This window comes from Stenella coeruleoalba (genome assembly GCF_951394435.1).
Source record: "Stenella coeruleoalba genome assembly, chromosome: 11".
Classification (NCBI taxonomy): domain Eukaryota; kingdom Metazoa; phylum Chordata; class Mammalia; order Artiodactyla; family Delphinidae; genus Stenella; species Stenella coeruleoalba.
Window position 1 is genome coordinate 5,784,438 of NC_137157.1, and position 24,295 is coordinate 5,808,732.

The following is a 24,295-nucleotide window of genomic DNA, read 5'->3' on the forward strand; positions in this document are numbered from 1 at the left end:
TTCCCATCCAAGAACATGGTACTCCATCTGTTTGTATCACCTTTAATTTCTTTCATCAGTGTCTTATAGTTTTCTGCATACAGGTCTTTTGTCTCCTTAGGTAGGTTTATTCCTAGGTATTTTATTCTTTTTGTTGCAGTGGTAAATGGGAGTGTTTCCTTAATTTCTCTTTCAGATTTTTCATCATTATTGTATAGGAACGCAAGAGATTTCTGTGCATTAATTTTGTATCCTGCTACTTTACCAACTTCATTGATTAGCTCTAGTAGTTTTCTGGTAGCATCTTTAGGATTCTCTATGTATAGTATCATGTAATCTGCAAACAGTGACAGTTCTACTTCTTTTCCAATTTGGATTCCTTTTATTTCTTTTTCTTCTCTGATTGCTGTGGCCAAAACTTCCAAAACTATGTTGAATAATAGTAGTGAGAGTGGACAACCTTGTTTTGTTCCTGATCTTAGAGGAAATGCTTTCAGTTTTTCACCATTGAGAATGATGTTTGCTGTGGGTTTGTTGTATATGGCCTTTATTATGTTGAGGTAGTTTTCCTCTACGCCCACTTTCTGGAGGGTTTTTATCATAAATGGGTGTTGAATTTTGTTGAAAGCTTTTTCTGCATCTATTGAGATGATCATATGGTTTTTCTTCTTCAATTTGTTAATATGGTGTATCACATTGATTGATTTGTGTATATTGAAGAATCCTTGCATCCCTGGGATAAATCCCACTTGATCATGGTGTATGATCCTTTTAATGTGTTGTTGGATTCTGTTTGCTAGTATTTTGTTGAGAATTTTTGTATCTGTGTTCATCAGTGATATTGGCCTATAGTTTTCTTTTTTTGTGACATCTTTGTCTGGTTTTGTTATCAGGGTGATGGTGGCCTCATAGAATGAGTTTGGGAGTGTTCCTCCCTCTGCTATATTTTGGAAGAGTTTGAGAAGGATAGGTGTTAGCTCTTCTCTAAATGTTTAATAGAATTTGCCTGTGAAGCCATCTGGTCCTGGGCTTTTGTTTGTTGGAAGATTTTTAATCACAGTCTCAATTTCAGTGCTCCTGATTGGTCTGTTTATATTTTCTATTTCTTCCTGGTTCAGTCCTGGAAAATTATTTCTTTTCTTCTACTTATTTCCTTCTACTTTTTCTGTAATTTGTCTGACACACAGGGGATCTTCCTTAGAATGTTCACCTTGTGAACCTGGTGGTAAAATCCAGGAAAGTGTGCCCACTTCTGAGACTGGGCCCCCAGGAGTTTCTCATTCTCAAGCTAATCCTCACTCAGCTTCCAGCACTTTGTCAGAATCACCACTCAAGTGTTCCTTCCAGTTTGTGGCCACAGTGGTTTCTGCTCCAGGTAAGCTGATGTTGGCCATGATTCTCTGTGTACATCTGTCCCTCTAGATTTCAAATTTCTCTGATGCTTCTAAGAAAAGCCATTGATTTTTCATTTGTTCAGCTTTTTTCTTGTTGTAAGGATGAATGTGATTACTTCAAAGCTCTTTACATGTTGAACCTGAAAGCAGAATTCCACTCTTACTTTGTGAAGATGTTTTAGCTGGGAGTAGCATTTTACGTTGGCAGTTATCTTCTCCCAGCATTTTAAAGATATCACTGCATTGTCTCCTGGCTTCTGTCAGCTCTGCTGTTAAATAAACCACCAGTCTTATTGTTGCTTGTTTGAATGTAGTGTGTCTTTTTTTCTCTAGAACCTTCTGAGATTTTCCCTTTGTCTTTGGATTTCATCCGTTTTAGAAATGTGTCTAAGGGTGCTTGTCTTTGTATGCATCCTGCTGGGGTTTACAGTTCTTCTTGAATCTGTAAGTTGTTGTGTTTAATCAAAAATTTTTGTGAAAAATTCTCAGCCATTATATCTTCTCTTTTGCTTATGCCCCGTTCTCTCTGTTACTCTTGGATTCCAATTGTGTATGTTAGTCCTGGTCACAATATCCCATGGGTCTCTTTCATTCTTCTATGTATTTTCCACTATTTCTCTCTCAGTGCTTCAGTCCCATTGACCTGTCTTCCAGTTCATTAATCCTCTGTTCTGCTTTTTCCAATCTGTGGTTTTATTCATATAGTTCTTAATTTTAGTATTTTTTTCAGTTCTGGGATGTTCATTTGGTTTAAAATATATTCCATACCTGTGTCTTTACTTCTGTTGTCTCAAAATATTCCTGAATTTTTAAAAACGTATTTATAGCCATTTAAAATCTTTTTCCTGCTAACTCCAGTATAGGGATCACCTGTAGAACTTTTTCTATTGTCTGTTTTTCCCCTTGATTTAGGGTCACATGGTCCCAGCTCTTGGCATGCTGGACAGATTTTCATTGAATGTCAGATATTGTGTTAAGAAAATTGAGAGGCTCTAGATAATGGGTCACCCTTTCCTTTGCTTGTCAGATAGACTGGGGACTGATGCCCTTAATCCAGTTAGGGAATGAATCAATTTGAGGCTGAATTGCAGTTTTTCAAGGCTCCAATTGCCTTTTTTTTTTTTAAAACTCCTTTTTAGGGTATAGTCATCAAAGTTTTTAACTCAGAGTGTGGGTTATTTTCTGAGCCATCACCCCTGAGAAGTCCTGAACTCCATCTAACCTTAGTTTCCTCAGGACCCAAAAAGGTGACCAAAAAAAAAAATCTCTTCAGCTTTTCTGGTCTTTCTGCCTTGATTCCTCAGTCTTGTGCCCCACATGGCTTCTGAATTCAGCAAGTATCAGGGAAAAACTGGCAGTGTCATCGTTGGTTCTCTGTTTTCCCTTCTTGCCAGGAACCTGACCATTCAAGTCTCTAATTTTGGTCTTTGTGGCCCCATGAGCACCACTTGTGTCTCTATCAGCTGGTAGTGACTGTCTGCCTGGGCCAGCAGCCCCCGTTCTGAGCCCTGGCCCTGCTCCCAGAATGGGTCCATGACCTACTTTTCCTCTGAGTACTGAGGTCCCCCTTTGTTCAGACTTGTGTCCCTTTGAGTCCTGGTTGTCTCAGCAGCTATCTATATGTCAAACAGATGTTTTGCTGTATTTTATCTGGCTTTTCTGTTTTTTCTCAGTAGAAGCAAAGGTCTGCAAGCTGAACACCAGCCCTTCCCTTTTTGATGGGCATTCACTTCTTTTTCTCTTTTATTTTTCCTCTTTTTTTTTTTTTTTTTTTTTTTTTTTGCGATACACGGGCCTCTCACCGCTGTGGCCTCTCCCGTTGTGGAGCAACAGGCTCCAGACGCGCAGGCTCAGCGGCCATGGCTCACGGGCCCAGCCGCTCCGCGGCATGTGGGATCCTCCCGGACTGGGGCATGAACCCGTGTCCCCTGCATCGGCAGGTGGACTCTCAACCACTGCGCCACCAGGGAAGCCCTATTTTTCCTCTTTAAAGGATTGTTCTTTATGTATCTCTACATATGGATGCTTTCATCTCTATGGAATGGATTCCCAGGTGTAGGTGCTTGGTCTAAGATAATATATTTTTTAATGTTAACACATGTTGTCTGTGTGCTTTTTAAAAAAAAAAAAACTACAGAATTTCATATTTCTAACAGCTGTGTGTGAGAGTATCTTTTTCTCTAACCCCTGTTATATAGCATTATAGCTCTTTTTAATTTTTGCTGGTCTGATAGTTTTAAAATGATACCTCAGTTTAAATTTAATTTGCATTTATTTCCCTGACTACTAGTGAGCGTATGTTTTGTTTCGTTTTTTTGCCATGAGGATTTGTTCTCTTGCAAGTTGCCTATTTACATCCTTTGCCTTCTTGTTAACTTATAAGAGGTTTAGACATCATTATTTATCCCTGTCTTCCTAAGAAGCCCGGGCCTCCCACTTTACCCCCATCCTCTAGATTGTCACCGCGGGGACTTTCTCCCCATATGGCTCTGTATCCCTTAACCTGACCTCAGCCTTTCCCCTCCCAGCTGCCGCAGCTCTTCTCTGACACTGTCCCGTTTGCATCAACTCCAGCCTGGTTCTCTCCCTGGGGCACTGCTTCCCTGTAGCCCTCCCTCCCTCCCTGAGGTGTACATCTACAAGAGCAGTTATCTGTGTCTTTTTTATTCTCTGCCCTGTCCCCAGCCTCTAAAACAGGACCCAGCACAAAACAAGCGTTCAATATTTTTTGAATGAGCCCATCAATTTTGAAGCATTGTAGAACTGTGGTTTAAAATGCCCACTCTGAGCCAGGCTGCCAGGGTTCAAATCCCAGCTCCATTCCTTAACAACTGTGTGACCTTGGGCAAACCTCTCTGTGCCTCAGTTTCCGTATCCCTAAATGGAGATCATTTTAGTAGCTATACCGTAGGATTGTTATAAGGATTAAATGAGCTGATTAAGCTGAGTGTATTAATTTCCTAGGAATTTGTAACAAATTCCCACCAACTGGGTGGTTTAAACAGCAGAGATCTCTTCTCTCACAGTTCTGGAGGCCAGGAGCCTGAAGTCAAGGTGTCAGCAGAGTCCTCCCTGCGACGGTTGCACAGGAGGACTCTTCCTTGCCTGTTCCAGCTTCTGGCGGTTGCTGGCAATCCTTGGCGGCGTTCCTTGGCTTGGTAGCTGCCACCACTCTGCTCTCTGGCCTCTCCCTTCTGCCTCTGTGTCTTCGCCTGATGTTCTCCTCTCCCTGTGTCTGTGTCCAGGTTTCCCTCTTCTTATAGGACTCCAGTCATTGGATCTGGTGCCCCCACCCAATCCAGCGTGACCTCAACTTAACTTGATTACATCTGCAAAGACCTTGTTTTCATGAAAGGTCACATTCCCAGGAACCTGGGTTAAGACTTCAGCATATCTTTTGGGGAGACACAATCAACTCAGTCCAATATGTGAACCCTTTCGGTAGCGCCTGGCACCAGAGGTCAGGAACTTCGCTCTTTTGTTCGCTCTTGTATTCCTGGTAGCTTGAATAGTGCCTGGCATATCGGTGTCCCTCAATATCTCTTGAGTTAACTAACGATTTATTAACCCTTTGTCTTCTGCACTACAGATATATTTTACAATCTATCATTTGCCTCTTTGTTTTATTATATCTTTTGCCATTAAAATGTTTTAAGATTTTGTACAACCCAATATCTTCTATCCTTTCTTCCTCTTTTCTTTTTTTTTTTAAAAATAAATTCTAGGCTTGAAGTCTTGGTTAATAAAGTTTCATTCTTCTACCCACCCCACGCCCCCCACCCCACACCCAGCTCTCTGTCATATTTTGCAGATAATCTAGACTTTATTGCAAGAATTTTTACTGCTTTGTTTTTTAAATGTGAATGCTTAATCTGTATGGAATTAATTGTGTAAGATGGGGCTCTTCTATATTTTCCTTTGTCATTTGTGAAATTCTCATTATAGTAGGGTGTACATCTGAAAATTCCCATTTTGTTACACTTATCTATACATCTTTTTCTATATCAATGTAATTTTTTTTTTTTTAGTTTAGTAAAGCAGATCTTTCCTTATTTTTCTTCCTTTTTAAATTTTCTTGGCTACTCTCAAGCCAGATTTATATTTTCACATATAAGCTTTATTGCATTACCCCCAAATACATTATTAGGGTCATAATTGGACTTGCATTAAGTTTATATATTGAAAACATATCTGCTTTTGTCATCGAGAAGAGAGAGAGAAAGACGCGCACAGAGCAGAGGGTGGCCGGCTGCTCAGTGGTAGCTTCTCCTGCCGCACTTGACCTTATGCTTGGCTTTGGGCCCGTGGTTTGTCTCCACCTGCCCTTTGAACAACAGATGTGATTCCAGGACTTGAGAACAGCCTCCTCTGAAGGAGGACTGGCTTGTCTGCTTTCATCTGCGATCTTCACGATTTGTTACTGAAGTACTGGTTTCATCTGCCCGTGGAATACGCTAAGATTTTACATGTGTGCAAAAGTGCACTAGGTTCTGGGTATTTGCCTCCAAGGTCAGACATGTCTGGTCGATTTGCAGGTCACCCCTGGGATTCCCCTTGACACTGAAGGCTGTCAGGTCACCTTGCCTTTTATTCTCATTTCACAGTTTCTGAAGGCTGCATTTAGGCTCAGCATTTTGTCATTCTGAGCCATCTAAACACAAGTTTAGTCTTGTTGTGTTCTACAGGGATAATATATTAAACAATAACCCACTAAACCAAATCTTCATTGTCATTGTTTTGTCATCATCATGCCTGCAGCAAAAAAGAAGAGAAAAACCCTACTGTTTTACAACTTCCTGTTTGTTACCAAACCATCAGTCTGTCTTGAAGGTCCAGAGTTGGGCAGTATGGTTGGAGGACGGATTGTTTTTGGAAATGTGGTTCAGCACCATCACCCATGGACTGGGTGGAACTAGATCAGGTGGACTGGATAGATCTAGCCTATGGATTAGACGTTTCTAGATTTGGGGGAGTGGTTGGATTGTGGTCATGGTATCTTTCTAGAGGTCATAGCATTGCCACCAAACTTACAGAATCCCATAGACTCAAAGAGCTGGAAAGGAGCTCAGAGCTCATGCACCTACCATCCATCACTGTCTCTTCATTATCCTCCCTCTCCGTTGTTCACCACCTCAGGGGATGCTTCCCTTACCCAGTGATGTTGGACACGGAGTGTGGCAGATGTGACCTGAGCATCAACCTTAAATCTGCTTGTGTGGTCTGGCTTGGCCTTGGGCTCCAGTGATGGGCTATTAGAAGAGCTTGCCCAGGGCAGCTGCTGTCCTTTCAGTTTGGTCCCCAGAATGAATGCGTGTGAAACAGGCCTAAACTCGACCTGCAGCCTGAATCAGAAACATCTAGCCATCTTATATCAGCCAAACTGCACTTGACCTGCAGATCCACTAGGGCAAGAATAAATGTTTGTTTTGTTGTCGGCCACCAAATTTTGGATGGTCGTTATGTGATAGCTGACTCAGAGTCTCTGTCCCTGGTGTCGCTCTGTTCCAAACATGTGGTCCACAAAGGCTTGGGGAGCACCCAAACCCGGTCTGAACTGTGTCCTCTGCAGACTGCCGGGCAGCTCATTGGAGTGGGGAGTGATTCACCTCCCAGTGTGTGGCTGTCCATTGCTTGTAGAGTCTGAGCCTCAACTGTGAGTCCAGACTCAGCCACCAGTGCTGGGCTGTTGTCATTGGCTACCAAGCATCCCTTGGCAGTACCCCCAGTGGAGTTATTTGAGTGTCTCTGTGCTCAAGCATGTCCTTGGGGACAGGTGCCAGTGTCTCTGGGCTTCAGGCTCCTCATCTGTGGGTGACTCTGTAAATGTTGCAACCAATGTGCCAGGCTCTCCCACTGCTGAGACAGGATGACACGTGTTCAAACCTTTGCTCCACTGCTTACAGCTGGGTCTTTCTAGCAAACTGTTGGTTTATTTAGCCTTCCTAAACTCTGGTCTCCTCATTTGTAAGATGGACGTAGTCATATTTCCGTTGAGGAGTTGTTGCGACGTTTAAATGAGATAATGTGTACCGTGGCTGACACCTAGTAGCTCTTCAGTCAAGTTCTCGTTCTCAGTGACACTTGCAAAGCTTCTATTACTTCCGGAAGTCCATGTTCACTGCTCTGAAGTCAGCTCTGGCCCTTGTCATTAGGCCATTAATGCTGGGACTCTGTGCTTGAGATGCTCACCAGCTTTAACTCTCAATTCTGAGCCACTGTCTCCGGAACAGTGCCCTCCCTGCCCCCGGCCACCATCAGTGTTCTCATGCAAGGGACTTTTATCTAAGATGCTCCACCTCCTTTGAACATCCATTTCATTCTCCACAGTCCTCCTGTCCCTTAAGAAACAAAAAGGAAATCCCGTTACTTTAACTGCACTCATAACAGGCAACAGCATCTCAAACTAAATACGTTGCGACCTGTGCAGGTGACAGCATCATGTTTGCCTCTCATGTAGGTTTGCATCAGCTTTGAACACTGTGTCTTGCTGGGGCCACATGGACAATCAGATGTGTGTGTCCGAATATTCTAGGAAGCATTTGCTAAAAGAATTTCAACTCTCTATTCAAGCACAAATCTGTTTTGAGAGTTCCGTGTTCTCTTGCAGCCATGGTACTCTCATCCCTAGTACCAGGTTTGCATGTGACCAGATAGTCTTGATTGAATTCTCTGATTATTTCTACATTCTGGATGACTGTGGCAGCTAGTAGTGGGAGAGGACCTGGAAGAGCAGGAATCACTGGGATGGGGGATGGAGGATGGAGAGATGGAGTAAGTCTGAAATTCTAGAGAAGACTTTTTTTGCCTGTTTCATTTTGACTATGAATGGGTATGTGAAGAAATACAAGTAATATTACTTATTAAAAAGAAAGCCCAGAACTCTCTTTGGTTTTATCACAAATAACTTAGGTTAGAGAATCTCCAGGTAGGGAGGAATGGCTAAGAAAGCCGTCTCCAGATTTTGTGCACGTGAATTCTACCTTCTCCTTGAGCCGTGTCCCTTAAACCTCTGGCTTGTGTATAAACATGAGTCTTTTCCTTGGTTCCCCTTAACCGAGGCAGACTAACATTTTCAAAAGAGAATGTTACTAAATATAGTATTAAGGGGAGAACAATAAAGATGTCATGGCTGATCCAGCACCAAAGCAGTGCAATACCCGAGTGTGAAGCATCCGTAGGTCAGGTCTCAAGAACAAGTTCAACTTCACAGTTCCTCGCCCGACTCGCTTTCCTCCTGCTTCCTTTTGTGCGTCTCACAGGACAACGTCTTCTTGTCCTGCCTCGGGGTGTTCTTGATAGTCTAACTACTTCCTGGCCAAGGCTGGGTGACCACTTTGCACGCTTATCTGCCTCACGTGGACTTTCTCACATCAGACTCAAGATTCATCCTCATGCCGTAGGAGTTGGGCGAGTGTCCAGGGTTCCCTTACACTGGCGTCCCCCCTCTTCTTCTCGTTTAGCATTTGTTGAGCATCTACTGGGTACTCTTGGGGTACAGAGGTGAAAAAGAAGTGCTGCTAATTTCTCTATCCACCGGCAGTTTGTCAGGTGCTTGCCACGTGGTAGGTCCCATATGAGCAACTGTTTATGATAGAAGCAAGCAGAGGGGCTGTGGACGCTCAAAAAAGAGTTTTGTCTCTAAGGACTGGGAAGGCTTTCCCTGAGCTGGTGACAGCTGTGATTTAAGGACGCGCTTGCTACAGCATGCAAGCAAGCGTTACAAGGAGTTCTGCTTCCTGTGTGGCTGAATAAGCTCCTACCAGACCAACTTTCCCAGAAACATCAACTATGAACACTGGGCGATGTGAAACAAGTTAGTAAATAAATAATCAAGTACCTGAAGGCTGTGGAGGATGAAGCTAAGCAAACAGATTCCAGAGAGGAGTCAAATCTTGGAAGTGGGAAGAGCATGGGGAAATGTTCCCATGGAAACGGGAATAGCATGGGGGAGTATTCCCATGGAAACGGGAATAGCATGGGGAATGTTCCCATGGAAACGGGAATAGCATGGGGAAATGTTGCCATGTTTTTCAGCTTTTCACCTGAGTGAAGGCTAAAGTTGGTGCCGCATAAGGTAGATAAAACACTGATAGAAAACCAGCAGTCTTTCCAGCCTGAAGAACCAGAGAGCAGAGAGAGATTTGAGTGACTAAGGCCATTGGGAAGTAAAGGGGGATTTCTGTAAAGGACAGAGCCAGAGAGTGGATGCTCCAAATTCTGTTTATAAATTCTGCCCAAATCTCTGGCTGACCCTGAATGAAACAAGAGTGGGGCAGACTGAAAGGAGCCTGGCTAAGGATAAAAGAACCAAACTGAGATTTAAACTGCTGCCCAGCAGACAGAATCCAACCAAGTCTACTGCCTACTCAAACAAATAAACAAAATGTAACAGAACCCAGAATCTCCACACCATAACATTCATAACGTCCAAGATACTATCCAAATGTATCAACATATGGAGAAATAGGAAAACGTGACCTTTCTCAAGAGAAAAGACTCTAAGATGATCCAGATGTTAGAATTAGCACTCGAAGTCTTTAAAGTAATTATTATAACTATGCTCAGTGATGCAAAAGAAAGTATACTCATAATGAATGATAATATAGGAAATCTCAGCAGAGAAATAGAATTTTTGAAAAAAAACCAAATGGAAATTCTAGAACTGAAGAAAAAAAGAATATCCTAAATAAAAATTCACCAGAAGGGCTGAACCACAGAATGGAGATGACAAAAGGAAGAGTCAGTGAGCTTGAAGATAGATCAACAGAAGTTACACAAACTGAAGAAGAGAAAGGAAAAGGTAAAAAAACACAATAGAACAGTTGCCTCAGGGACATGTGGAACAACATCAAAGGTCTAGCATAGGTATAATTGGAGTCACAGAAGGAAAGGAAGACCAGGGAAGAAGACATATGTGAAGAAATAATGGCTGAAAGTTCCCAATTTTTGGTGAAACCTTTACATGTATAAATTTGAGAAACGCAGAAAACCCACAGTTGGATAAATACAAAGAAAAGTCATAGATAAACTGAAAACCAAAATCAAAGAGAGAAATCTTAAAGCAGCATGTGAATAATGACACATTAAAAGGGGAACAATTATTTGAATTACCATCACCTTATCAGAGACGGTGGAGGCCAGAGGACAGTGGGACAGAAACTTTACCATCCTGAAAGGAAAGCAGAAACAAAAACAGACAAAAACCCCTCACATCCAGCAAAAGTCTCCTTTAAGAATAAAGGTGAAATAAAGATGTTTTCAGATTAAAAGAAAACATAGATAAGTCCTTGCAAACAGATCTTCACTATAAGATATGCTAAAGGAAGGGAAGGAATTTGATACTAGATGGAGACTCAGATGATCCTGAAGGAATAAAGGACATTGGAAATGGTAAATATCCAATTAAATATAAAAGGTTATTTTCTTCTTAATTAAAATGCATTTAAGGGCTTCCCTCGTGGTGCAGTGGTTGAGTCCACCTGCCAATGCAGGGGACACGGGTTCGAGCCCTGGCCCGGGAAGATCCCACATGCCGTGGAGCAACTAAGCCCGTGTGCCACAACTACTGAGCCTGCGCTCTAGAACCTGCGAGTCACAACTACCGAGCCCGCGTGCTGCAACTACTGAAACCCGTGCACCTAGAGCCTGTACTCCGCAACAAGAGAAGCCATTGCAATGAGAAGCCCGTGCACTGCCACAAAGAGTAGTCCCCACTCACCACAACTAGAGGGAGCCCGCGTGCAGCAACAAAGACCCAACGCAGCCAAAAATTAATTAGTTAATTAATTAATTTAAAAAAGTGCATGTGAGTGCTTAAAGCGACCATTTTAACATTGTCTTGTGGGGTTTAGAATATATGTAGGTGTCAAAAAACCTACAATTACAGCTTAAAGGACAGGGGCAGGGTACGAATCTACATGGTTGCAAGGTTCCTACATTTCAGGTGACGTGGTTCAGTATTACTAAATAGACTGTTAAAAGTTAAGGGTGTGTGTTATACTCCCTAGATAAACCACCACAAAAATGATGTCAGAGGCATAGCAAACAAGTATTACTCACATAGAGACTGGTGGATATATCCCCAAAGCACGAGGTGCTTTGCAGGAGCTGGACTTGGAAAGACTGAATCACTCACTCAACTTCCAGTTACTGGGCACCTACCGGGGAGCACCTGCCTCCACCGAGAGAGCCCAGCAACAACTCCGTGAAATGGTGTGGCCTAATGTGGAAGAATCAGTCTGCGATCTAAGTGATGTCCCGGGAATGGTGGAAGTGACAGTTTGGTGAATCAGAATATGCCAGGTCACAGTTTGTTATTCTTTGAGGATCTTTCTTAGGGAAATGCCTCCTAGAAAAGACCAAAGGACAAAACTTGAATGGTTAAACACTTGAAAATCTGTTTTATAAATGTTGCAGTTTCGCCTTACATTGTATTGTAAATTGCCTCCAAGGTTGTGATAAGTGTAGCTGATTCGCTGCCCTTTTCATCCTAGGAATGAGTGGTGCGAGGTGGGGGCAGGGGGCACACTGATGTATGTGACATGCTTAGTGCCTGTCTGGGGACTGCGCGCCTGGGCACTGTATCCTTGGTGGTGCTCTGTGCCCACAGGGGATGGCACGCCTGCAACCTCCGGACAGGCTGCCTAAGGCATGCCCAGCCTCCCCCGTGCTTCTCAGCGCTCCCTCCAGGCTGTGAAACATTTGCCTACAGACATTTTCTTACTATTTATTACATATGTTTTTATGAAAGGACTGAGCAGGAGGAATTTGCAATGAATAATTCATGTATAATTGTTTTCAAAATATAAAGTAATTTTTCAAAGAAAGCCACCGATCTATCCGTTTCAGAGCCCCACTGCTGCTTGGGTGCCTGTGCGTGGGCCACGGCAGTCTGCCTGAAGGCTTTTGCTCCATCCCGAGCTGGGACAGGCTCCTGCACAGAGCGGGACGGGCTGGCTGTGTTTGCAGATGGCGCAGAGCCTCCAGAATTCCCAGCCACGCACTCCTGCCCAGGTCCCCAGGCGGGCCCCTGGGGCAGCCTTGGAACCCAGCGCCGCTCCCCACCTCCACCGAGCCCCCTGCAGCACCGCAGCACCTGCATCGCCCTCCCTTTCGCTCAGCTTCCAATCCCGCACCGAGCGCATCCTGCAGCTTGTTTGCTTCACCACACATACAAGACAAGCCAAGGCCAGTGCCCGACCGACTGGGCGGGCAAGACAGTGAGCTGCTGTCACATTCAGCTCATTACTGACATAGGTGGCCAGGGGTGCCAGCTCCCTGGTCCGAGCCCACACGCCAGAAATGGCGGCACCAAAGCAGGGGCTGATGGCTCTACTGCTGCTGTGGGTACCCTGTTGCTGCTAAGTAGGTTTATATTCTGCAGACCTAGTCTGCGGAGGCCGGGGCACAAGGCTCCACCTGTCCTGTCAGACCCCAGGGAGCAGAGGAGAAACTGTCTCCTGACAGCTTCCCAGGAGTTTCTCCTCTGCTCCCGGGGCATAAGGGAACGTGGGAGGTGGCCTCATAGCCACTTCTTAGAGGCCTCTCACCCACTGGTGTCCCAAGGGCATCTCAAGGTGTTCTGTCGAGACCCAGATTAGCCTTTGCCTGTGTGGCCTGTTCGGATACATGTGAGAGTGCCAGCATGCCATGGAGGAGCACCTCCCCCACTTCCTACGGTCATTTCCTATCCATTTCCGCCTGCCCTGTTCTTTGCCTGGGCCCCAGTGACCTTATTCCAACAGTGGAGTTCATCATAGGGGTTAAGAGGAACTGGGTTGGAACCCCAGGTCTGTCACTTTCTAATCATGTGACTGGGGCAGCTCTCATAGCCTCAGTTTCCACATCTTTAAAATGGAGTTAGTAAGAGTGCTTTTCTCATGGCTTATGACAAGGATTAAATGAGACGTTAATAGCTGTAAAGATCTCAGCACAATGTCTGGCATGTAATAGGCATAGGCACTGCTGCATGATGATGATGATGATGGTAATGGTGGTGATGATGATGGTGATGGCGGTGATGATGGTGATGGTGATGATGGTTATGATGGTGGTGATGGTGATGGTGGTGATGATGGTGATGATGGTGATGGTTGGTGATGATGGTGATGATGATGATGATGGTAATGGCGGTGATGATGGTTATGGTGATGATGGTGATGGGGTGGTGATGATGGTGGTGATGATGATGATGGGGTGGTGATGATGATGATGTGATGGTGATGATGGTAATGATGGTGGTGATGGTGATGATGGTGGTGATGACGAAGGTGGTGATGATGATGGTGATGATGGTGATGGTGGTGGTGGTGATGATGGTGATGGTGGTGGTGATGATGGTGATGATGGTGGTGGTGGTGGTGATGGTGGTGGTGGTGATGGTGATGACGGTTGGTGATGATGGTGGTGGTGATGGTGGTGATGATGATGGCGGTGGTGATGATGATGGTGATGATGATGGTGGTGGTGGTGATGATGGTGGTGGTGGTGATGATGGTGATGACGGTTGGTGATGATGGTGGTGGTGGTGGTGATGGGTACTATCTCATCCCATTCTCCTGCTCCCTTTCCCCTGTTCAGCTTCCTGCACAGAATGCAGTCAGTGTGGTGCTAACCCCGCTATTCCTCTGCTGTCTAACCTACTCTGGCTCCCTGTGCCATCACAACCCCTGATCATCCCCGTGTTAATGGCTGATCTGTGTGTTCCCCAACACTCAGGCACAGCCTTTCTTCTAACCCATCTCCAGACTTGGCTGTCCCACACAGCTTTCCTGCATCTGTCTTGGGAGAATCCAGTCTTCCTGGGTGTCTTTGGCCCTTAGATGCATGGACACATTTTGAATTGTGATTCAGTATCCTTTTCTGGAAGGAAAGCCATGTTTTCTCATTTAAATCGTGAATACCGTGAGAACAGCAGGGGTGCTGTCTTCGGTCCCACCTCTCTTCCCCTCGGGAGGTTCACCTCCAGGCAGGCAGCTCTGTCCAGGTTGTTGACTAACTGACTGCTGGCAAAGGGATGCCAGTGTCACGTGCCCTTCGAACAGCCCACCTCATCAGTTTCTCCTAGGAAGGTGTCGTCTCCTGGGAAGAGTCATCTAGATGATTCTGCTTCAGTTTGCAATGCAGGGAAGTGTGTTTCCTCAGTTGCTTCCCACCCCTTGCCCACCAGGGGTGTGAATTTTCTATTCACACAAAGTAGAAACCGTTGATAAAAAGTAGGTTATGTGGGGCTTCCCTGGTGGCGCAGTGGTCGGGAGTCCGCCTGCCGATGCAGGGAGCGCGGGTTCGTGCCCCGGTCCGTGAAGATCCCACATGCCGCGGAGCGGCTGGGCCCGTGAGCCATGGCCGCTGGGCCTGTGCGTCCGGAGCCTGTGCTCCGCAACGGGAGAGGCCACAACAGTGAGAGGCCGCGTACCGCAAAAAAAAAAAAAAAAGTAGGTTATGTGCACTGGAATGAAGGGATCACAGATAACTTTCAGAGAGTGGATCACACCAGGAGAGGAAAAAAGGGGTGTCCATGGATCCCCCTGCAAAAAAACATAGTAACTTACTGTTTAAACTGTGGACCATCATGAGACTTCGATCAAAATTCTAGTTTTCCCTCCTCAAGCCGCCTTGCTTTATCTTGTTCATGTTTCCTAGGATATATGTGAATATAAATCTCACTTATGAGCCTTGAAAGCCACTGCTGTCACAGCAAGTGTGAATCTGAAGACCTGGACGGCATGGCCAGGGAAAAGGTCTGCAGCGATGCTTGCGGCCCCGAGTGCCTGCCGTGCCGACCGACGAAAGCGAGGCCGGCCACCCGCCCGTCTCTTTGTTCACTCATTCACTCAACAGACAAGCCTGGCACTGGGCCCCAACCCCAGGACACTGGGCCTCGCCCGCAGGGAGGCCTTGGGTGGAGGCAGACAAGTAACAGTCACAGGCTGGAGCACAGGGGCCATGGTGGTGAGCCTGCCGCAGGCCTGGAGGGGCTCGGCTGGCAGGGACCCCGGGACCACCTAACGGCCTCTCCCCTCGCTTGTCTTCCTTGTCAGGTCCTGGAAGATAACGGAATGCCGATGGATGACGATCAGTATGCTCTGCTAACTGCAAAATTAGGATATAAGAAAGAAGGGATGAGTTATCTTGATTTTGCAACAGGATTTGAAGGTAGCTGATGGCCAAGTGCAAACCTGTCTCCCACCCGTGGCCCTGCCGGTCTTTCCGAGTAGTGCCACTAGGCTGCTGGGGTTGAAGTAGTGTGAGCTAAGATGTTGAAACGGTGTGTGAGTCCTAAGACTGAAACAGACATTTTAAAAAAACTTTTTCTTTGTGTTTTGGCCTTTTTTTTTTTCACTCAGCCGCACCGTGAGTGCAGAATTTTGTCGGACAGAGCCTTCTGCAAATAGTAGGAGCCCAAATAGTTTCTACAGTTTACTCCCAAGCCTGTGCTTCTCCAGTCACACCTCGTGTCCTTTAAGGTTCTCCTCCTGAGCATAGATGCTGGTCATCTGTGATTAGTGACACCCACGCACCAGCAAGGCAGATGTTCTTCCTCCCTTTTTGCAGATAAGGGAGCAGAGGCGCTAAAAGATCCAGTGACTCGCCCAGGATCACCCGGCCACCGTCCCGGACCCACATGGTTGTCAGGAGATTGCTGGGCACCGTGGAGTCCGGGCTGGAGGCGGGGCCTCCCGTTCGCCACCTGCTCTGTAATCTGCTCTCCCGGCCGCACGCCAGGCAGGCGGATGACCAGCACCCAGCCTCCCGCTTCCTGGCTCTGTCGTCTCTCCCCTCCCTTGTCTCCACTCTTACTGACGTTTAGGTAGACAAATAAGCCCTCTGGAAAAGCTGCAGAAATCACACATACATATGCATGACTCCATGGATATATCAATGCACTGCAGGCTGGATGGGGCGGAACCCGGAGCCCTATTTGCATTTTGCCGTCTTCCCCGGGGTTAGCCTGGGAGATGACTGGACGGTGCGGCGGGCCTCGCTAGAGAAGCTGGCCACTGGGACTCCTCACCCATCCAACACTACCGCCCCCCCCCCACCGATTTCATTTGACGATCCTAAGGGAGAGAGGTCCCACACCCCCCAAAAAGACAACACGGAAGCCATGGAATTTTAGGATTTTGACACTTTCTTTGACTACGTGTTTTGACTTTCTTGGAGGAACCCCCGTTTATTTTAGCGAGTGCTTCCGATGCCCGGGTGCATCCGAGGCTGAGGTGAGGACATCGGAGCCCAGGGTGAGTGGTCACTCGCTTGAGGTCCCGGGGTGGTGAGCCTGTCACAGAGCGAGCACTGCACTCAGCAGCTTCCTCCCTACCCTCCTTCCCCCTCTCTGCCCTCCATCAGTCCCCCCAACATATGGCCAGATGCTGAGGGTGGGGGAAGATGGCGGCTCCAGGCCGTTGGGGGGTTGGGGGTGGACACGGCAGAGGGGATCAAGCAGCGGGGTGGGGTGGGGGGGGCGTGTTCTCTGCCAGGCATAGCGAAGCCCAGGGAGGCCACTCCAGGCCCAGGTGGGGGTGAGGCAGAGGCCAGGTTCTGGGCTGGACTCAAGGATGCTCACAAGCTCCAGACGCCCTGCCCGCTGCCCATCCTGCAGACCACATGGGGGGCAGGGGGGCTGTGGGTGCGACATGTGCAGAGATTCACGTCCAAAACCAAGTCCCAGGTTGTAGCCTGGCTTTAGACAAGGCCACACTCAAAGTGTCACAGCCTGATGGAAATGGGTTGGTTTTGAGGTGGAGGTTACACCTCCTTCCTCCGTTTTAAGAGAGAGGGAGGGCCTAATGCAGTAATCAGCCAGCTGGGTTCTGGAACCCGAGGGCCTGGCTTAGCTGTGAAGTCTGTGAGCCCCGTGACCTTGGGGAGGGGAGCCTCCATGTCCTTATCTGGAGAATGGGCATAAGAATAGGTTTCCTTGTGTGTAAACTGGGCTCAAGAAGAGACTACCTCTTAGGGTTGTTGAAAAGACCAGGACTTGTCCAGAGACCTCTAGCACAGAGGAGGTCAGGACCTGCCTCATGACTGAATTACACTATCCTGTGTTTAGGACCTGATTCTAGGAAACAGAACAGGCAGGAATCCTCATTCTCTGCCTCTGGGAATGGAGAGATGGGCAAGATGTGGTCCCTGCCCTGGAGGACGGACAGAGGAGCCAGACAGGAAACGTGCTGGGCAGGAGCATGGCCCTGGTGGTCTGGAGAACAGGTTCTTCTCGTGGTGACGGGGACATGTCTAAGATCATAAGAGAGTTCATGCTAGGTTCAGTCCGCGGGGTTGTAGTACTGTATAGTGTTCTAACAGGCCTGGGGACCGAAGAAGTCAAGTGTTGACATAGAAATAAAGAGCCTTGCTCGCCACTAAGGGAAGTCCCCTGATTGATGTCGTTGTTTCAGATCCTAAGGTGAACGGGCCAGAAGTGAGTTCATCTCAGACTCCAGTTCTTTCCAAAGGGAACTTGGACGGCTACTTTATAACTGCTGAAGAGTGCCTGAGACAGTTCCCCCAGAGACTGAAGGAATCCTTCCGGGTAAATCATGACCTCTCTGCCGCTTGGCTTCTCCAGACACCCCTCTTACCCTCTCCTCGCTCGCAGCCATTCAGCTGCAGTAGCGGGTGTGAGCCCTGCGGCCCCAGCACGTCCTGCTCGTCGGGACACAGAGCGCTCCGTCCGCAGACTCGGGCTTGCCTTTTCTCCCCTTCCCGGGACAGGGCTTAACTCTGCGATGCCCTCCCCTCCCCGAGGCCCTTCCCTGCTGACACTTTCCTGGGTCTGCCTTCTGCCCCTCAAAGGCCTTGGAGAAGTAAGGAGACCCTCCTCACAAGACAGGGAGGGGTGGGAAGGGGCATAACAACCCAAATTACAGTGAATTCAGGATGCTTTCAGGCATTCCATCCACTCTACTCCTGCACTCACCAAACAAGCATTGTGCACTTACATGTCATAAGCTGGACTCTCGGCTAAAAGCTAGGGCTGAAATATGGGAGCCCTGTCCAGGGAGCTCAGTCCAGCCCAAGACACAGATGGTCAACAGACAATTCGACACATCATGATTGGCTGCCGTAGAGGGACCGGTACTGTGCTATGGGAGCACAGGGGAAAAAACCCATTAAGGAGGGCTTCCTGGAGGAGTGACCCCTGAACCAAATCTTAAACCCTCAGCATGTGCTGGCCAGAAAAAGAAGGGAGTGAAAAACAGAAGAGTGGGCTTGCTTAAGGCGGGTGGCAGACAGGTCATGTGCTTTAGGGAAAAGCTCCCAGGGCTGTGTGACCGAGGCGTGGTTTGCGTGCAGAAGCTGTAATGGATAAGACAGGAGAAAGAGCAGCCATTCAAACACAGAGGCAGGAATGACCTCAAATGTTTTTGTGTTGAGAAGTAAAAGAGGGTCATTAAAGTGGGAAGGAAAATTGATAAATCGACCACATTAGCTACGAAACGGGGCAGAGGGCACGAGGGAGTTAGAATGTGTCCTCGCCAGGGTGTGGAGACCCCAGGCTGTGCAGGGGCAAACACCTCAGTAGCTGAAAATCCAGTGAGCCCAGGGGAGGAGAGGTGGGGAGCACCCTGTGGGTGGAGCCAGCCCCCAGGGGCAGGGCATCCAGAGTTTGCTGTGCTTGAAACATCTTCCCTGCGTGGACTGTCAATTGGAGATTCATTTTGGTTATTACTGAGCTCCCATTTTAAAATATATACTTACGATGACTGTCTAGCTTGGATTTGCGGCATGGTTCTGACTTTGACTATTCGGTCCAACCATCAGACTGTATGTCCTAATTCTTGGTTTGAAAACATATGGTCACCGTAAGCAGATAGGGGGAGGGTTAGTCCTCATTATTTCATCCAATGTGATGCCCAGCAGAGAAGGGCACGGAGCAGGTGGGGGTCATTTACGGGGTGGAGAGCCTGGCGGGAGGGAGAGAGGGCAGAAGGGGAAGCAGAGGCACGGGGGCAGCAGCCCCTCCGTGCTGGTTAGCAGGGCCGGGTGGCCATCGCCCGCTGCTGCCTTTGTCCTGCGGCCTCACCCATGGCAGCCCAGGCCCCTTGCTCTGGCCCCTCCCCGCCTGTCTCCTCCCAACTCTCCTTTCCCCTGGGGACGCGGGGAGGCCAAGCTCCCTGCTGGCGCCACCGCCTTCCTACGTTAATTATCAGTGTAGCTTGGTTACGGCGCTCAGATGTCCCGTATTTCCTAAGATGGTCTTTATTTTAAATAGTTAACTAAAAACGTTCACCAACACCCACCCATCCTGCAAAGAACTTATAACCTAGTAGATAAGACAAAGACGTGAACCCCTAATTGCCAGGGTTTGCGTGATACAGACTCGGGTGCTGGTTATATCCAGGTTCCTGGGGGGCTGCTCGTTGCCCTCACGCGTATATGTAAACAGGATAAGGAGTGTGTCTATTTTTTTTTAATAAATTTATTCATTTTATTTATTTATTATTTTTGGCTGCGTTGGGTCTTCGTTGCTGCGCGCGGGCTTTCTCTAGTTGCAGAGAGTGGGGGCTACTCTTCATTGCGGCACACGGGCTTCTCATTGCAGTGGCTTCTCTTGTTGCAAAGCACGGGCTCTAGGCGCGCGGGCTTCAGTAGTTGTGGCACACGGGCTCTAGAGCGCAGGCTCAGTAGTTGAGGTGCACGGGCTTAATTGCTCTGTGGCATGTGGGATCTTCCCGGAGCAGAGATCAAGCCTGTGTCCCCTGCACTGGCAGGCAGATTCTTAACCACTGCGACACCAGGGAAGTCCCAAAGACTGTGTATTGATTGTTGAGTGGGAAGGTACCGTCACTTTATTTCTTTTATTGAGCTCCTATTCATGAGAAATTCTTGAATCTCTCTGTCCATCAATAATGAAGAAACGATTTTGTATTAGTTGAAAATGCTATTAATCCTGCTGCTGCTGTTGTCTGCCCAGCGATTTTGTAGCCAGATGAGTCCATCTCAGCACAGTTAGGTTTACGGACAACAGCACAGTTGAGTAAGGCAGCCTCAACCTCATAGCCCAGGCCAAAGACCACGAACAGTCGAAGGAGATAATTCATTGCGACCAAACAAGGGGCGTCCCCCGTCCCTGACTATGGTGAGGAAAGCAGGCACAGAGACCCCCTGGGTGACCTGGGGACATGACCTGGGGACAGGTTCCTGTGGCCCTTGTGGGTTCACCTTCAACCTCACCCTCTAGACAGCGTCCGTGCAGGTTCAGGCGCATGTCTGTGAAGTCATGTATATTTTAAAAAAACAAGCAGGATCGAAGTGCCCACACAAATAGGGTCTCCTATACATATGCTTCTGCCGCTGCATTTTTCACTTCACAATCTGTCCTGGACACCTGACCTTGCAGGGTTATCCCAACACGCAGCTCTGGTCAGAGTGTCCCCTTTCTCTTAGGATGAGCTCGGGTCCTGCCTGGCTGGTCTGCAGCCCCTCTCTGGACCCTCTCGACCCCCCTTCTCCTCCCGTCACACTCCGGCCAGCACCCAGCCTCCCCTTCCTGGCCTTGCACATCCTACTCCTTTGCCTGGATTGTCACTCCTCTCTCTGTGACCAGCTAACTCCTACCAAAGCGCTGGTCCTTCTTAAGTTCTTGGTCCTCCCTCTGGCCCTTCAGACCTGCTGGGAGGTCTGCTGCTGTCCACTCACCTTCCGGCATGCAATGTGGGGGACTTGTAATTCCGTGAGACGTCAAGGCACGATAACACAACTGGCTACCACGGTGCGCGCCATGCAAATAGGTGTTTGTTGAATGTATAAGAGACTTCACTTTACATGCCAGGCAGTGAACCTACACGGCCTCAGTTGTTTCAGTCCCCACAACTAGCCTATCAAGTAGGCGCTAGCGTTCCCATTTTATAGATGAAGAAACGGAGGGTCAGAGATGGGGAGAGACTTCCCCGAAGCCACATACCTAGTAAATGTCGTAGCCAGGAATTGAAATAATATCCTTTTCACTCCAACATGTATTGGCTCCAATAAAATTAGGAGTCTTCATGCTGGGAAGTCAAAGACTGAGATTCAGGGAATGAGTAAATGTTTTAAATTTGTGAAGATTATAAATATGGGTTTCCATGGCATCTAGATTGTCCCTGTAGTCCAGCAATTAGGGCTGCGTCAGAGCACTTCCCCCCCCCCCCCCGCCTTTTGCTGCACTTATCACGCTGACGTGCTGTCATTTGCTTACACATCTTTCTTCCCTACTGGACGGAGAATCTTGATGTCAGGGGCCAGTTATCAGTACGTCCCTGTACCTAGCAGGGTGCTTGGTGAATCGTAGGTACCCAGGAAATAGCTGCTGCATCGTTCATACCCAGCCTCACTCCACGGATGTTTCTTAAGCACTGCTCTCTGGACTGGAGCTGTCACGAGGAATGGATCAGAGCCCACGTTTACCTTTAGAGGTGGAGCAGACAGCACGTGAGTCTCCAGAGTGTCAGGTGGTGAAACGGGCTAGGAAGAAAAATAAAGCAGGGTGAGAGGCCGGAGACCCATCAGGGTGGTGCCCTTGTACAGAGGGGACAGGAAATGCCTCCCTGGAGAGGTGGCATGCGGGCAGAGACCAAAGGCCCAGCAGGTCTGGTGGAGAATCCCTGGAGTGCCGGAGGCAGGCTTGGCATGTTCCAACAGCAGCAAGTAGCTTCTGGCTCTCGGCTCGGAGGAGGCCAAGGTGCAACTTTCTTCAGTCGTCCCGAATCCGGGTTCATCTGACACCAGCCGCCTCCACCATGCTGCCCAAGTTTGACCCCAAGAAGATCAAAGTCGTGTACCTGACAGAGTCGTGCACCGCCCCCCCAAAAAAAACCCAGCAAGGGTGAGCGGGGAGGAGATGAGGGCAGAGGGGTAGGGGGCTGGGGCCACAGTCAGGATTGAGGATTGGACCCCGAGTGCCATGGGTGGAGCAGAGGAGCGACGTGCACTGGGTTGAGCTGTGCAGGTATCACTGGCTGCTGTGAGAATAGGGGGCTGGGCGAGGGTGGGAGCCGGGAAGCCCAGGAGCCTTGGGTCCGGGTGGAGGCAGTGGAAGTGGGAGAAGTGAAGCTCTGAACCCATGGCTGTGTGGGCAGATTGGATGCGGGGTGTGAGGCAAAGGGAGGACCCGGGGACGCTCCCTAGGTTTGCGGTCTGAGCAACAGAAAGAAGACGCTGCCACTTCTTGAGCTGGAAGGACCCGGAGGACAAGCGGGAAGGACCCGGAGGACGAGCTGGAAAGACCCGGAGGACGAGCTGTGAAGGACCCAGAGGACGAGCGGGAAGGACCCGGAGGACGAGCGGGAAGGACCCAGAGGACGAGCTGGAAGGACCCGGAGGACGAGCTGGAAGGACCTGGAGGATGAGCGGGAAGGACCCGGAGGACAAGCTGTGAGGGACCCGGAGGACGAGCGGGAAGGACCCGGAGGATGAGCTGTGAGGGACCCGGAGGACGAGCGGGAAGGACCCGGAGGATGAGCTGTGAGGGACCCGGAGGACGAGCTGGAAGGACCCGGAGGACGAGCGGGAAGGACCCGGAGGACGAGTTGGAAGGACCCGGAGGATGAGCGGGAAGGACCCGGAGGACAAGCTGTGAGGGACCCGGAGGACGAGCTGGAAGGACCCGGAGGATGAGCTGGAAGGACCCGGAGGACGAGCTGGAAGGACCCGGAGGATGAGCGGGAAGGACCCGGAGGACAAGCTGTGAGGGACCCGGAGGACGAGCGGGAAGGACCCGGAGGACGAGTTGGAAGGACCCGGAGGACGAGCTGGAAGGACCCGGAGGACGAGCTGGAAGGACCCGGAGGACGAGCTGTGAGGGACCCGGAGGACGAGCTGGAAGGACCCGGAGGATGAGCGGGAAGGACCCGGAGGACAAGCTGTGAGGGACCCGGAGGACGAGCGGGAAGGACCCGGAGGACGAGCTGTGAGGGACCCGGAGGACGAGCTGTGAGGGACCCGGAGGATGAGCTGGAAGGACCCGGAGGACGAGCTGTGAGGGACCCGGAGGACGAGCTGGAAGGACCCGGAGGATGAGCTGGAAGGACCCGGAGGACGAGCTGGAAGGACCTGGAGGATGAGCGGGAAGGACCCGGAGGACAAGCTGTGAGGGACCCGGAGGACGAGCGGGAAGGACCCGGAGGACGAGTTGGAAGGACCCGGAGGACGAGCTGGAAGGACCCGGAGGACGAGCTGGAAGGACCCGGAGGATGAGCGGGAAGGACCCGGAGGACAAGCTGTGAGGGACCCGGAGGACGAGCGGGAAGGACCCGGAGGACGAGCTGTGAGGGACCCGGAGGACGAGCGGGAAGGACCCGGAGGACGAGCTGGAAGGACCCGGAGGACGAGCGGGAAGGACCCGGAGGACAAGCGGGAAGGACCCGGAGGATGAGCGGGAAGGACCCGGAGGACGAGCGGGAAGGACCCAGAGGACGAGCTGGAAGCACCCGGAGGACGAGCGGGAAGGACCCGGAGGACGAGCGGGAAGGACCCGGAGGACGAGCTGGAAGGACCCGGAGGATGAGCTGGAAGGACCCGGAGGACGAGCTGTGAGGGACCCGGAGGACGAGGGGGAAGGACCTGGAGGACGAGCTGTGAGGGACCCAGAGAACAAGGCTGTTAAGGACCCGGAGGACGAGCTGTGAGGGACCCGGAGGACGAGCGGGAAAGACATGGGGGACGAGCTGGGTCTCGCGTGGGCCAGGAGTTTGATTTCGGCCTTGCTTGTTTAACATCCAAGGGGAGTCACCTCACAGCCTTTGGAGACGGGGCTTTGGAGGCGTGCGAGGGCTTGGAGCTGTGACGTGGAGGGAATCAGCAGCACAGAGGTGGGCCTGCAGCCCCGGCCGGCTGTGCTCCTGGAGAAGAGGCCGCTGGACAGTGGCGTCTCTGAGAGGTAGGGGCAGCCCTTGAAGTCGGTTCCCACCGTATTTAGTGCCGTGATTGCATGTGTCAGTGCT

The 24,295-nt window shown here is 49.3% G+C and overlaps 1 protein-coding gene across 1 annotated transcript in view; it reads left to right on the forward strand.

Annotated features, from left to right (window-relative positions):
* The window catches only part of EFCAB6 (EF-hand calcium binding domain 6), a 174,152-nt gene that overhangs the window by 67,952 nt on the left and 81,905 nt on the right, over positions 1-24,295 (forward strand). Inside the window, 2 exon segments of the mRNA XM_079936860.1 lie at positions 15,413-15,527; positions 17,771-17,904. Of these exon segments, the coding sequence (XP_079792986.1) occupies positions 15,413-15,527; positions 17,771-17,904 (249 nt within the window).